Source organism: Dipodomys merriami, unplaced genomic scaffold (assembly GCF_024711535.1).
Source record: "Dipodomys merriami isolate MVZ:Mamm:240054 unplaced genomic scaffold, mDipMer1.0.p SCAF_6, whole genome shotgun sequence".
In the NCBI taxonomy this organism is placed as follows: Eukaryota; Metazoa; Chordata; class Mammalia; order Rodentia; family Heteromyidae; genus Dipodomys; species Dipodomys merriami.
Genome location: NW_027206179.1, coordinates 58,339,350 through 58,355,892, shown reverse-complemented (window position 1 = coordinate 58,355,892; position 16,543 = coordinate 58,339,350). Strand labels below are relative to the sequence as shown.

Genomic DNA, 16,543 nt, shown 5'->3' with positions numbered 1-16,543 from the left:
TTTGAGTTCTAAGTATATTTTAGATATGAGGCCCTTGTCTGTTGTATGGCTAGTGAAGATCTTCTCCCAATCCGTAGGCTTTCTATTGATCTTGCTAGCTATGTCCTTTGCTGTGCAGAAGCTCTGCAGTTTCATGCAATCCCATATGCCCAACCTTGGCCTGCGCCGAGGAGCCCAAAGTTTCTCCTGTTCCTTCTAGGGTGTCCGCTTTGACTTTGAGGTCTTTGATCCATTTGGAGTTGATTCTGGTGCAGGGTCTTATCTCCTGTAATCACTCCAATTAACCAGAAGTAGACCTGTGGCTCAAAGTAGTAGAACACTAGCCTTGAGTAAGGAGGAGAGGAGAAGGCTCAAGGATAGTGTCCAAGCCCTGAGTTCAAGCCCCACGACCAAGCAAAAAATAAAAAATAAAGATATGGAGTAAAACTGGAAAAATCAGTGGTTCTTAACAGGTGTGAGAGGGTCGAGAAGTGGCTGAATCTAGGGGGTTTTAAGATACAAGGGCTTCATTCTGATTGGCTGCACCATAGGTGCATGAGGTGTAACACAACCAACCAGAGAAGACCTGTGACTTACTGCAGACCTGAACCTGTAGTCAATCAGGTCTGTTCTTCAAGCTCCCACCCCAATTCTTAGGGAAGCTATTTTATCTCAAATACTGAGAAGAATGGACTTCGGTATAAGGTACAGACGTAGGTCTGTACAGAGGTCTGTAACAGACCACAAAACTTAAGCGGGGGGGGGGGGGGGGGGGAGGATGGGTTTGGATGTTTGAAACAAACATGGCTTCTGGGGTCATTTGTTAGGTCAACAATTCTTTTCCATTGCAAGGTGTTGATCTCTTTTGGTATTTAACACCACCTATTCAACTGCTTTCAAAGGACCTATACTTCAGTGGAAAAGGGAAGGGTAGTATGAAGGAATTCATGCCAGTCTCCTATTAATCCCACTCACCAATGTCCTTCATATCTTCCTTTTCTCCTAACTAGAGTTCATTTCTTTTAGATTGAGGAGAGGTGAGAATTACTTAGGGATGATTATGTGTGATTTACTTTTAGAATTCTTGTATGTAACCCAGCACATAGATTATGAAATGTCAAGGCCTAGAATTAGTGTTTTTTTTTCTCTGATTTGCTTGTGGAATCCTCTGTTCCTCTGGATCCAGATCAACAATCCTCTTTACCTCTAAATGAATTTCTAAATGAATACTCATCCACTCTCATGTAAACCAACTGTTCTTTTGCTCTTCATGCCTTCTTGGTCTAATATGCTACTCATACTTGTTTCAGGCTTCCATTCACTGCTCGCCTACTGACAGCAAAAGGTCAAGTCTTGCCACACTTCTGACTGGACTTCCAAATGGCTGATCCTGCAAGACAACCTCACTCTTCAATTTACAACTGACAACATAGCCATTGTTTCAACCTTTTTATCACTGGATGGCTTTACCTCCAAGTTTAAAAAACAATTTTGTGTCAAAAGTTTCCTATCCTTTTAGCTGCCAAGCCAGTGAACTCTGAGAGCCTTTCTTGTACCTAGGTGAAACTTCTTTCATCAAATACTCTTAACAGTTTGCTCTTGACCTGACTTCCAAATCTTGTCTGCAAAATTTAAAGAGCATGTCTGTGCATTGTGAGTGGAAAGCACATTTCTCTACATTTCTCCAGTGAATAACCTTGAGTGATCAAGCTGTTTCTTTACATGATATCTCTTTCCATAGAATATATCTTAGGACAATATTTCATCCAATCTATATATTTTTTCATCTAATCTATATATTTTTATCTTTCTAGATCCTTGAATATTTTTATTGAAAAACTGTAAGCTTTTCAAAAATTGATGTTCTGTTTGAAAGTAGTTCTGTTGCTAAATACAAAAATTGATTAGCAAGACTCTTTAAAAACTTTAGTTTGGTAAGAAGTTATCACATTTGGGTGAGATGTAGAATATGAAATGTTTGGCAACAGCCCTAAGACTGGTAAGCAGACCATAAACTAGTTAGCATTTCCAGAAGAGGACTCATTTCTTATCCATTGCATCTTGGCTTAAGAATCACCAAGGAAAATACAGCACAGCATCAGATGGAACAAGGTATTCCTTACATACAGCAGATACAAGATTAGTTCCAATAGTATGTGTGAGTCTCTTATACATAGTACTTCCCTAAGGAGCCATGCAGGGAAATTTGCCTATGCATTTCTCTTACACCACAGTGGAATGATCCTGACTCCTTCCCCAGTAGATTCTGAAAGGATCACATACACATGTATAGACAGAACAAAAGAACACTCATTGAGCCTGAATGGGAAAGATATTCTCACACAAAGTCCCAGACTGTGTTGGCTCTTTATCTCTTAAATTAGAGAGCGTTCAAAGGCTGACTCTGATGGGAGGGTTGGGAGAGGGTATCATAGGACTCTGCACCTTTCCCAACACATAGCTTTCCGTTCAAATAAAACAGGAAAAGGAAAAAGCTCACTCTCCCCAAAATCTGATGAAAAATTGTTTACCTTGGAAATTTTTTCCCTTGGCTACACCAAAGAAATTGTAACGAAAACAGTAATTTTTAAGCAGCTGGAATTGGGAAACTTATGAAAGCCATTCATCCTCATCTACCTACATTCGTTAATGAAAGAAGATTGATTGAATAATTGCTTTTCTCCCTCATTTTTAAGGCTAGTAGGTGGCTTTTTTCTACTCTAACATAATGTTGGGCAAGCTACCTAACCTCTCAGTCTTATTCTGTGAAATAAAGTTTCTAATACCCAGGTGAGTCATATTATTAAAGATAAAATGATATTAAAGATAAAACACTTCTAAGGACTGTCATAGACATAGGAACTACGTAAACATTATCTACCATTAGTTCTGTAGCCAGCTGATACCTAGAGCTATACCACCAAGTTCATTTATCAGGAAAAGCCCTGATAGGAGTAAATGTAACATATACAATTGGATTTTTCGGTAGACAAAAAGTCTTGCCATTATGCTGCTTTAAGAACCACCATATTTGTAAAGAGCAGACATTCCTTTCTCACAATTCTGGAGGCCAGGAGCTCCGGGGTTCACTGTTGCTGGAAACTAGTCTCTGCTTCAAAGATGGGGTATGGGGTGTGTTCACACATGACAGAACAGTGGAGTGTAAAATGAGACAAATGTCACGTTCTCAATGGATAAGGAAAGAGGCAACAAAGGGACTTTGTAGTTCTTTCTAGCCCTTTTCTATGGCATCGATCTCACCCATGAAAACAAAGACCTCATGGCTTAATCATCTCCTAAAGATCCAGCCTCTAAATACTGTTATACAGGTACTAAGTTTCAACATAAATTTGAAATACACAAACCATAGTAGGCCTGTAGACAATGAAAACTAGGTTGATCATGGGGTTTGAACTCAGGGTGTGGGCACTGTCCCTGAGTTCTTTTGTTCAAGGATAGAGCTTTACTACTTTGAGCCACAGCTCCACTTTTGGTTTTCTAGTGGTTAATTGGAGCTATGAGTCCCATGAACTTTCCTGCCTGAGCTGGCTTTGAACTGTGATCCTCAGATCTCAGCCTCCTCAGTAGATAGGATTATAGATATGAGCAACCTGGCCGGTGTAGATATCCTGATTGGAAGTTATTTTTCAAATTCAATTTTATTTCCATCCATCTCAGAAACTAGTAACCCATTCCTTGATTAGAAAAAAGCTACAGTAAATTTGTATTCCTAAAATACAAACCCAATGAATACATCTGAGGCCAATTCAGAGAATTATTTATTCACAAAAAGCATTATTTTACCAGCTTCAAATATAGTCCATTAACTAGGGAGCCACTAGAAGTTTAGAAATGAATAGACTAGAGCTACACAAACCAATACCAATCTTTTAAAATCAATAATCCAAAATAAATGCGATTAGGTATCAGATTACATATTTATAACTTAAAAAAACAGCATCATGTCCTTTGCCAAAGTAGAAACTACCATGACTACACATATTCTTTACCTTGACCATGAGTAGGAACTTCCTTTCTTAATAACTTTTTGTATTTTTAACACAAATTCCAATGATTGAATCAAAAAGTAAAAGTAAACTGATCTCTGGGCTGGGAAGTTGGCTCAGTGGTAGAGCGCTTGCCTTGCATGCCTGAGGCCCTGGGTTCGATTCCTCAGCACCACATAAGCAAAAAGAAAAAAGCCGGAAGTGGCGCTGTGGCTCAAGTGGTAGAGTGCTAGCCTTGAGCTGAAGAGCTGAGGGACAGCGCTCAGGCCCAGAGTTCAGGCCCCACGACCGGACCCAAAAAAAAAAAAAAAGTAAACTGATCTCTGTTCATACTTTCATTCTTATAGTTACTAGGCTTACAGAAGCAGATATTGGTAAAATGATTTATGTACCTATTTGTCCAATTAAGCTGATAATATCACTTCACTTTATTAATAATACTGAAAAATTATCTAGGCTCCTAATATATTACTACTAATCTCAATCTCCAAAAGACTTAAAGATGTATTTTATTCATTTCAACTCAGAAAGCCATCTCATTTCCTAACAGATGGGTAAGCTACCAAGTAATCTTCTAAGACTTCCCTGATTTGAAGTCTTTTAAAATGTTGTCTGAGAATTTTTTTAAAAATTGTAACATTACTGCTCTTGTTTAGCTTATATACTGAAAATTCAAATGGGGCATCTATAAAGATCCACAATTAGTGCAAAAAGAGGAGACAATATTTTCAATCTGTTTTAGTATAAATAGAACTAAGGTACTACATGTGAGGTTTATGTAAATATATAACTTCCTATTTGACTTTCTAAAAGCTAGCAGATACAAAAATAGTTCAGGGTTAGGTTAAATTAGGTTAAAGCACATATATTAAAGCTTTATTTTAACTGCAAAAATACTGTAGCCACATTCAGGAGAAAATAAACTTATTGAGACTACTGTGTGCATATTTCCAAAGTCCAGTGCAAGAATGCTGATTATTTTCCTTGCAAGTAGAATACAAGCTCCAAAAAGTGGGACTGTCACTTTACAGGAATGAATGCATTTAAAAAATATTGACTCATCTGGGGAGAATTCCACCATTGGACTATTTAACAAAATTTCTTCCATGTGGTAAGGCTTTGGTATAGGTTACTTCCTAGTATTTCCATCACTTCTCATCCTTCTTTGTCTCTTTCTTCTCTACTTCCTTGGTCTCTTCATCCTCTCTTTTCAAGTCTGCATTTCCTGCTGCTCCTTGAATTTCCTTCTGAGAACTGTCGATGATCCGATAGTCCTCAAGGAGTGTCTGTCCTGTTTGTTTTGCAGTTTTCTTCACCATGGCTTTGATACCAATGTTGTCAATGTTGTAGGCAGCTACACCAACGTTGATAGCAGAATCCACTGCACTATGTGTAGCTTCTCCTGCATTATGCCCGTATCTTAATTTTAAAAAAGTACAATAAAATTATAAATATAAAATAAGGAATTCTGAAGTTAGTATTAAATAAACCTTCAGTTACCTTTGAAGGTAAAATCTTAACTTTCAATTTCATTAATAGCTTAAAACACAACCAAGAATGAAATCATAACACTGTATAATTTACGTGAAAATAAACTCATATTAGATGAGAATAAAGACTGTTCAATAAAAATGAAATCTAAATAAGTGGCTATTAGCCAGTCATTAAACATACCAAGCACTTTGTTCTGGCCTGGACTACCTGTGATTCAGTGTCTCCCCATTCTCAAGTCATCTAGCTATTATTTTCTCAGTATCCAATCTTTTAAATAGCCCATCTCATTGCCAAACTCACTCTTAATTGCTCTTTCTTCTATCATGTATCACCTTTTACATACCATACAGAACTTACTTACGATTGATTACATCTTGTCTAACCAAATCAACTCCTTTTTACTGTGTTCATTAATGAATCCTATACATCTAGAAGAGCGCCTCTGGGCCAGAGTGCTGTTTGAGACTCTTATGCTCAAGGTGAGCACTCTAACACTTGAGCCACAGTGCCACTTCTGGCTTTTTTCAGTAGTTTATTAGACATGAGTCTCATGGAAGTTTCTGCTCGGGATGGCTTTGAACCACAGATTCTCAGGTCTCAGGCTCCTGAGTTGCTAGGATTATAGGTGCGAGCCCAGCTCATTCTAAGTTTTTTGAGCATCATATACAGAAATATTTACACACTCATATTTACCACTGCACTATTCACAACACTGTAGAATAGTGTCCATAGCATAGGTGTCCATTATCTGATAAAGAAAATGCATTATATATACAATGGAGTATATATGAAATTATGAAATTATATATGAAATTATATTATCTGTAGGAAAATGGAATTGGAGATTATCATGATAAACAAAATAAGCCAGTCTCACTAAGATAAATACCCTGGTTTTCTCTCTTGTAGAATTTAGAGGGTAGAAAAGGATATGAAAGTAAAAAAGGGACTTTCAGGGATGTGGAAAAGGGGAGGAGGAAGGAAATGTAAGAAAGGAAATTAGAGGGAGTGAATATGACTAAAAGACATGTATCCATGGAAATGGATCTACTTGCATAGTACATGCTAACAAAATTTTAAAAGTTTTGTGAAAAATTATAAAATATGTATAAGAATACTTATTACCAACCACAATAATAGCCAGTATCTTTCTTTAATATTATGTTCTAAAAAATATATAATCTGGCTCATTATGGTGGCTCAAGCCTGTAATCTGAAGTAGTTGGGTGGGAGAGACCAAGGCCCATCTAGGCATAAGCATTCAGGAGACACCATCTTAACCAAAGGCTGAGTGCAGTGGTATATACCTGTTACCCAGTTACAGGGGAAAACACAATGGCTAGGCTCTGTGGGATGCATCCACAAACAGGAGAAAGCACTGTAGGAGAAATGTAGCGAAGGCTGGCTCTGGCATAAAAGCATGAAATCCTACCTCAAAAACAACCAAGGTAAACATGGGCTGGAAATATAGTTCAAGCATAGATGTAGCTGAGGTGGTAGAGTGACTCCCTTGAGAACATGAGGCAGTGCAATACCCAAGACTACCCCCACTCTGAACTCCTATACAAGAATACCAAAAGCACACCTCCCAGTAGTTGTTTTAGTCTTTATACCGTTTTTCCCCAGAGCCAAGCTTTTAAAATTCTTTTAAAATTCTTATCTATATCCCCAAGTAGTAGATTGCTTAAACAATAAAAAGGCAAATCTACATTTCTGCATATCATGTTTCATAGGTGCTTTGAGATCTGTACTTGAACAATTCACATTAACACTGGATCTACCTTTGGGATTAACAAAATTCTCTGTTACTGTTAACCTGGACTAGAACAGTGTTATATGATCCACTGGCTTCTCTGAGCTTGGTTATTTCCTAGTACTAGTGTTGTAAGCATAAAGTAATCGTACTATGGCCCTCAATGAATTCGATTCTACCTTTTGCTTCAAGTTTGTAATTATAATTACAACAAACATAATATAGTATAATACTGTATTGTAATATACATATACATACATGTACATACAGAGGTACATAGAGAGAGAGAGAGGGGGGAGAGAGAGATTGATTCTGCTTAAATACAGATAAAGGCAGAAGCTGTTGTTAGCTGAACTTTAAATGTGTGTGACTCTGGACTAGAGATTTTTCTCATCCCCAGGGCTGCCTATAACTGTATCCTGCCAGTTCCTGCTGTTTGCAATCCCTCAGCATTCCAAGGATTTGTTGATGGTATAGAGGCTTCATAGAGAAGGGAAGCAGTCATGAACATGACTGACAATGGCTAGAACTACATGAGATGACTAGGGTGGTGGCTTTTTAGCATTGGAAAAGTGATCCTAACTCTTGGTCTCATGTTTACCTCTATAGCACTATGTGAACTACAGTCATCGTAACTCAGGAATTTAAGTCCCACTCACGTTTTCAAGTGCAGAAAATCCTCCAGACTTAAAAACTTCCACTGGATTTGGAATGTTCCCTATTTTACTGATGCAGTTTATTAACTCTTACAACACTTACAGTATTTTTATGTATATCACATTTCTAAAAGTTATACTGTCTTTAATAATGATGATTTTGTTCTTCCATGCTATCTGTAGCAATTCTTTTTAAACTGGAAAAAAGTACCAAACTAGGAAGCAGGGAACTATATTCTAATATCAATTGGCTACATAACCTTAGCCAAGTCTCCTGCATTTCATCTCAACTTATAAAATAATATGTAACTGAAAGCATTTTTGAAAGTTCTAAAGTACTAAACATTTATTAAATAGCTTTACATTAGCTTTATTTACTTATTTAGCTGGTATGAGAATTTAAACTCAGGGCCTCAAGCTTATCTTCCAATCATGACTGATACTCTACCAATTGAGCCATATCTCCAGACCGGCTTTTTTGCTGGTTAATTGGAGGTAGAGTCTTGGAGACATTTTTGCCTGGGCTGGCTTTGAACCTTGATCCTCAGACCTCAGGCTTCTGAGTAGCTAGGATTATGGTGTGAGCCACTGGGGCCTGGCAGTTTTTATTTTTTTTTTAATATAACCACACCTATTAACTTTCCTTCTAAATATGCTTTGAAATCAGTTTTACAAGCACCTATTCATTTCTAGTCAATTATTCAGTCCTTCTCTTCATTTAGATTCAAACTATAGTATTAAGTCCTAGAAAGCATATCTTCAATAAAAACTTACTTTTGATCTCTTACTTTTTAAAATAAGTTAACTTTAGTTGGAGTTTCAGTTAGATTTTATGTACAAACACTGTCAATAGAAAAAAGTAAAAATCAATGTGCATTATATTCTAAATAAATCAGTGGGACTTAATTTATTATTTGAATCATTTTTAGAAAATTTCTCCAATGTCTTCAGTGCATTCTACAGAGGACACTGGAAGTGATTTTAGATTTTACTAACTAAAGCATTTAAGCAATAACATATTTCAAATAAATCTACCAGAAGGTCAATTTATATGCAACCTTCAAAACTATTCTCAGAAATATTATCTTGAAATAAAATAGAAATACCTTTCTATTCATGTAAGTATTAAAAGTTAGCAGGAAGTACCTGGTTTATGAACAGTCTAGTAGGTGAATCTATGGACTCAAGTTTAATCTTGGAGTTAATAGGCAATTTAATTTAGGCAAATGGTTATGATCTAACAGTATGACAGGACCTATGCTTTAGCAAGCTCTAATTGTTTCATAAATTGAAACAGGAAACAAGTGAGCCTGATTTGAAATAATGTAGGCCTATTCTAAGTGGCTGATAAAAAAGCAAAAGATATTGGTGGCAGAAAAACCTGTAGTGATATATAATTTGGATGCTTGAGTAAAAAGATTAAGACAAAGCTTACCAGAAAAGACAGACTTGAGAGTTGCTTGTGCAAACATGATAATGTAATGAATAACAGAAAACAGAATACAATAAAATCTTAGAAAGAACCAAGTTAAGGATAGGTTTGGAAGACAACACTAAGAAAAAGTTTACTAAGATAAAAAGAAAAGGTGACCTAAATGAGAATACAGTTAGACTGAATCCCTCAATCTTTAAAACCACTAAATATTGGAACAAGATTGACCAGAAGTAATAAGCATGTAATTAAATGTTATTCATGAGAATTTCTGAAAGAAATCTATACACGTACATAATAAAATCATTACTAGTGATAACACAAATAAGAAGGGTGGCTAATAATGAAGCCAAAATTAAGAAATCAATAACAAATCAAAACTAATGAAGGAAAATTAAGTAGTATAATGAAAGAATCCAATTTTACAAAAATGCAGCAATTATCCAAAGATAAATTAATGGTTTAGATTTTAATAGCTTATTTTTCAAAAAGTGACAAGTTTGATATGGGTCATTAAAGAAACAGCCACTAAAAACATACATTCTGTCTTAGGCCTTCCTTATCAAGTAAAAATATGACCAAAACCATATCTAATCCGATTACAACAGATAACAAAAATCAGATTCTATTCCAATGCTATATTTTGAGAAGACTGATAAACTAATGTGTTCCTAACAAAATAAAATAGAAATTAAAAGAGAATAACAGAGCCCTTCATATAGAGGATTAAGGAACTGACAATACTTAGAAGAGAAGAAAACCACAACTGATGAGCAAAACAGTGTTATGTATGTATTTGCATAGATATTCTATGGAAAACAGAGGAATGATTCATATAACTCCTTAGTGGATGTGATGTACATTTGGTTTCAGGCAATATCATAGCAACCACTGGAATTATTCACACACTCTTGCAAAGTTAAAAGAGTATTTAAATTGAATTTCACCATAATAACCAATAAAGTACTATGCCATAAAGTAGTAAATTTCTTATAGGAAAATATTTATTATCTAGCTTATTTTCCACAAATATATATTCAAAAATAAAATATCATAAGGGGAAAATAACAATAGATCTAACTTACTGATATTTTATATTCTCCTTTAAACAATTTAAAGTGGAACAAAAGGAGCTTAAAGGTAAAATCTAGAAGCTAGGTAGAAGTGTGGTGAATTATTTAACAGGTACTACATTGCAATTAAGTATAGTAGTTTACAATCAGTTATTGCTTTCCACTGTTCTTGTAGGTCTTTTCTAAATCTAAAAAGTAAGACAAAAGTGTCAATGTCTGACAAAAATTGTTTAAAATGAGTCTTAAAAGTTCCCATATAGGGCTGGAAGGTGGCTTAGAAGTAGAGCGCTTGCCTCGCATGCATGAGGCCCTGGGTTTGATTCCTCAGCACCACATAAATAGAAAAAGCCAGAAGTGGTGCTGTGGCTCAAGTGGTAGAGCACTAATCTTGAGCTGAAGTGCAGAGGGGAAGTGCCTAGGCCCAGAGATCAAGCCCTACACCGACCAAAAAAATAAATATATTTACCTAAAAATGGTAAACTGATCCTTTACATTACCTTATACCATTAGAAATCAGATAAGAATGCTTAAATAGTACATTTGGGGTTTTCCTGACATAATGTATATAAATTATGTGGACTCAAAACAACCACTTGGGAGAATATTACAATGAAAATATGAATTTATTTATTATACTGAATCAGCTGTATTAGAAAAGAAAATCATAAATAAAGATGTATGGAGATGTAGAACATACAGCATTTCTATAAACAAATTAAATGAAGGAATGATGAATTGATTTGGTCAGTTCTATCACTAAGTTATTGCTAGCTCGGTATTTTTTAAGTTTCTTCCCTTAAAAGGCATTTTCCATTTCTAGACCAGACTGCTTCTCAACCAAAGATGAGAAAACAGGATTACCTAGACAAAATCCTTTATTTCTCAAGCATCTCCTTCTTTCTAAAATCCTAATAGAAATTTAATTACTTCCGAGACCAAGTCATCTTTATAGTAATAATACAAAGCTATTCAGCTAAATTCTCGCCCAAGTTAACTTGGGAGTAAAGGATGAAAAGAATAGCAAAGAGTATAAAAGAAATATAATTTCTGTCAAAATATCCCACATATAATATTATATCCTCTTCACTAAGAACTTATAAATAGAAAAATCTATACCAAAACCTAGTACTTCCTGTATATGTGAGTCTTAAACCTGAGAAAATCTAACATGCATGTCTACTGCCTAATTATCTGTGTGAACAAATGATAGTGATAATTTAAACATAATTCACTTTTGGTCTAATAGTCACTTCTGATTTTATATGGCTGTTGCTAGGAGAGAAACTTTTTCCCAATTCATACTGATCCATTAAAGTAAAACTCAGGGACACACACACACACACACACACACACACACACACACACACACTCTCTCTCTCTCTCTCTCTCTCTCTCTCTCTCTCTCTCTCTCTCTCTCTCTCTCTCTCTCTCTCTCTCTGAATATTAGAGGTCAATACCACAATTCTAAGAGGTAAACTGAAAGATTTGAGTTTTTACATTTCTGTCAAAAGGGATTCAGATGTATTCTGTATTTTCTGTTCCAACTCTCACTTAAAAAGTGATGATCCAGGGCTGGAAAGTTGGTTCAGTGGTAGAGTGCTTGCCTCACATGCATGAGGCCCTGGGTTTGATTCCTCAGCACCACATAAGCAGAAAAAAGCTGGAAGTGGCTTAAGAGGTAGGCACTAGCCTTGAGCTGAAGAGCTGAGGGACAGCACCCAGGCCCAGAGTTCAGCCCCCACTACCAACCAAAAAAAAAAGTGATGATCCAAGATGTGTCATGTTGCTTTGATCCGAAGGTCCACATGTCCTAAATCAAGCTGATTTAAGAGCAATGCTTGATAAGAAATGTACTCATTATCTTGCCCATGTAATTGTAACCCCTCTGTACAGTATTTTCACAATAAAAAAAATAAAAATTAAAAAATAAAAATTTAAAAAATACATTTTAAAGTGTTAGAAAATAAATCTATAGAGTGCAAAACTTGCACAGATGGGTACATCAAGGGCAGAGTGGCCCAGGACTATTCTCTGCACTGCAGAGCACAGGTTGTAACACATTTGGTTTATATTTTAGTTCTACAACTCAATTTAATGTTTTATGCTTTGTATTGCTCATCTATAAAATGGAGATAACTGTTAAAAGCTAAAGGCAATGAACACATCGACTAATATGTAATTATAAACTAAAAATAATGTTGTCAAAGCGAGTAACCAAGAGTAATGAACAGCATAAGTATTACTCCTCTTTTAAAAGAAAAATTAGGTCTAAACTCATTCAGTTACAGAAGCAAATTACATCCTTCACATTTTGGCACTTACTAGATAGTATAGTAGGACAAAATATAAAGAACATCTGATCAAAGAGTACATTGTACAGATTCGTGAAAATGTTAAAAAGAAACCAGTATTTTGTACAGTATGTTCTAATGAAAGTGGTACAAACTACAAAAAAAAAAGAGAATAAACAACTAGAAGATCTTAGCTCTTTAAAAATCACTTGTTATAAATTTATTGAAGGCTGCTGCTTCGGCATCCATTTTTAGGCATGACTTAAACTGTGTGAAATCCTACCACCTTTGGCCTAGTTAAGACTTCATCTTCTTTGTTTTTAGTTCCTTTGTAATAAAGCCCAATCTCACTGACTCACAGTTGCTGGCCAGTCATGTGAGTTTGGCTAGTTTACCTGAAAAGGGACACCTATCAATTAGAAGGCCAAAGGAGTAGCACTCATGGATTTTAACAAGGCTAGAGTGATAGACTCTCCTCTTTCACCTTTCTTCTGCACCCAAACTCATCCTCCTGTCTTTGCCTGTCTCTCTCTTCACCTACAGTTTCCTCCCTGTTGTCTTTAGACTTCCTGTCAGTCCTTATTTATAATCTTCTTCTCTAGTAAATCTATCCTAAAATATTTGTACAATTTCCCATGTTTTATTGTGTAGTCCCCTTTGTGTCTCACCTGACCAATACACACAAATATAATTCTTTTACCAGTCATTGGTCTCCTAAAGAGTCCTAGAGATTACTTCTCTAGTAGGAATATAGATCAGACAAAGAACAAATACAGGTCTGAAAAGAGCCCTAAGAGTGTCTGCATGACAAAACAAGTTTTGCATGGCTCTAGTGGCTCACACCTGTAATCCTAGCTATTCAGGAGGCTGAGATCTGAGGATCATGGTTCAAAGCCAGCCTGGGCAGGAAAGCCCTGAGACTTATCTCCAATAAACCACTCAGAAAACTGTTAATAGGGCTGTGGCTCAAGTGGTAGAGTGTTAGCTTTGAGTTGAAGAGCTGAGGGACAGTGCCCAGGCCCAGAGTTCAAGCTCCACAACAACAATCAAACAAACAAACAAAATCAAGTTTCTTCTGAGAGGGACACTTGGGTTGTATATGAGGATAAAGTAGTAACCTAGAAAGTTGTACTGGCCTACGTTGCCCAGTACCAACTGAGCAGGACTTAAATTTACAATCACTCTCTAGAGACTGCAAAGCCATATTAGAAAAAAATGATACTAATTAGTGGATATACTTGCTCATTTCTATGTTTGCCTATTCTTTAACACATGAAATAGAAGATCTACCATCATTCATTCCAATATAAATAGTGGTGATTAGTGAAGATGTGTTATAATTTAGCAGTCATGGTACAGAGAATGAGCTAAGGAAGGATGATGTACTTAGTCAAGTTTATCTAGGCAGATATCACCATTGACAAAATATAGTTAACAGCATATACAAAAATTCTAGACTTTAAAAAGATATACCTATTATTCTCTTTATGGATGATGGACATTTATAACAATTAGTAACATAAAGCAAAGTCATATGAATTATATTATATTAAAACTTTTCTTAAGCTGGAAGCGGGTGGCTCACACCTGTAATCCTAGCTACTCAGGAGGGTGAGATCTGAGGATCATGGTTCAAAGCCAGGCCAGGCAAAAAAGTCCATGAGACTCTTATCTCCAATTAACCATCAGAAAACTAGAAGCAGAGCTATGGCTTAAAGTGGTATAACACTAACCTTGAGTGAAAAAAAGCTCAGGGACTGTGTCCAGGCCCTGAGTTCAAGCCCCCCGACTGAGAAAAACAGAATCAAAAACTTTTCTCCAAATTTAGAAAACAGTGAAACAATGCATTCTGTCAAATAAAAATATTTTAAAAAACAATTACAGAGTCAGACACTGGTGGCTCACATTTGTAATCTGGCTCCTCAGGAGGCTGAGATATGAGGATTGCAGTTTGAAGCCAGCCTGGGCAGGAAAGTCCATGAAACTCATCTCCAATAAACTACTCAGAAAAAGCTGGAAGTAGCACTCTGGCTCAAGTTGCAGCTAGCCTTGAGCACAAAGAGGCTCAGGAACAGTGCCCAGGCCCAGAGTTCAAACCTCATGACCAGAAAAAAAATTACAGTAACATCTTAACTCTCCTGATTTTAAGTAAGTGACAAGAGAATTAATCTTGAAAGTAAAATAAAATTTAACTTACTTGTATCTGACAGTTTGTACAGTTTCTGCTGAAACATTATTAACAATGCATCTAGCTGCACATTCCAAGCCCTGCCAGACAGTTGAAAATCCTGTAAATGTATTAAAAGTAAACAAATCATGCTCAAAGCAAACAAGACTTTCTTATATAAAACTCTTTGAGTTAGGGATAAACTTGCCTAGCATGTACAAAACCTGTGCTTGATTCCTAGCATTATAGTCAATAACTAAGAAATAAACATATAAATAAGTAAATTTAAGAGAAACTGAATTAATTTAACTCCAAGACGTCTTATTACCTTGAACACTACTTGCTGCAATTACCATTGCACCATCCAGGGTAGATTTTCCATCTTTGTCCCTTTTAAGAGCTTCAGGAACAAGTTTGCTTCCATGCTTCTTGACATGTGGAGCTAGTTCTTTACCAACACAATTTGCTACAGTACAAACTCCATCAACTAATTTAAAAAAAAAAAGAAGCTTACTTAGAAACACTGTTATTCTCTTGGTTTTTACCATTCATATTTAGCAAAATTCTACCTATGGGAGACAGTCTACTGCCTGTTTTTAAACAAAGTCTATCACTCATCTTTCAGGTGAGTTTGCACCTTATATTAATAACCTTGCCTCTTGGATATACATGCTCTTTTCCTGTTTAAAAGAAAATCACCTACCTTTTTTATGATTTCTGCAATACACACCAGGTAGGGGCATAATTAATGCTACATTTCTTTTCTAGCTAAGCATAGTTATATTTTCTCTCTTCTCAGAAAATATGGCAAATAATAGCACAGTTTTTAATTCTATAAAAGAAACAATCCCAAATCTGGTTCAAAAAATACTAAATACCAAGAGAAAGATAATCTTAGTATATTTAGTGGCAATCCACAGCCTGTTTTAGTGCTGTGATTGTCAAAAGATAAAGAAAGAGGCATGATGCTGGGAAGCCTGACATCAGAACTACAACAGCAGCTTTTCTCAAACAACAGATCCCTTGATACTTGACCTGCAACCACTATAAAGTGAGCTGCAATCTCCTGAAGCATACATCATTTCCTCAAATGGACTCAAGGATAGTAAATACATTCAGAACTCATTCACACCATTTCTCTCCAACACCATTTCTCAACATTTAATATGCAAAATGAATCACCTAGGAATCTTGCAGACGCAGATTCAGAACTGGATATGTGTGCCTGCATTCTGCGTTTCTCAGGTTTCCAGACAAGCCTATATTGTTGGGGTCTAAAAGTCACACTATGAGTAGAAAGGTGCTGTGTATTCTTTGAGAGTATACCATCTAAATCAACATTGTATATTAACCATGGATTAAGAAATTATTGTACTCGTTACCTTAGTTACATAACTGTAACCCTCTCCATATATCAACTTTACAATAAATTTTTTTAAAAGAAATTATTTCAAGTTTAACTGAAAAGAAACAATGAAGCCTCAAGTCACCTTACCTAGGAATTGACTGACTTTTGCTGCTCCACCAGTAGCCTGCTTCGCTATATAAAGTCCCTTGGTGACAGCTGGACTAACTTCTACTGGTTTTTCTTCTGGCTGAAGCCGTTCTCGGAGTTTAGACGCACCTTTCTGGATTGCTTTGCCGGTAAATTCAGCCCCTTTAACTAAGCCCCAACTCACCCAGGAAGCTCC

The 16,543-nt window shown here is 36.1% G+C and overlaps 1 protein-coding gene across 6 annotated transcripts in view; it reads right to left on the bottom strand.

The window, feature by feature from the left end:
* Positions 1-3,740: 3,740 nt before the first annotated feature.
* Spart (spartin) overlaps positions 3,741-16,543 on the bottom strand; it is a 51,383-nt gene continuing 38,580 nt past the window's right edge. For all 6 annotated transcript variants that reach the window (XM_070002968.1, XM_070002967.1, XM_070002965.1 and 3 more), the window contains 4 exons: positions 16,348-16,542; positions 15,181-15,339; positions 14,883-14,973; positions 3,741-5,405 (listed from right to left, as the gene is read on the bottom strand). In XM_070002968.1, coding sequence (XP_069859069.1) covers positions 5,135-5,405; positions 14,883-14,973; positions 15,181-15,339; positions 16,348-16,542 — 716 coding nt within the window. In that variant the 3' untranslated portion in view covers positions 3,741-5,134. The remainder of the gene's footprint in view (positions 5,406-14,882; positions 14,974-15,180; positions 15,340-16,347; position 16,543) is intronic.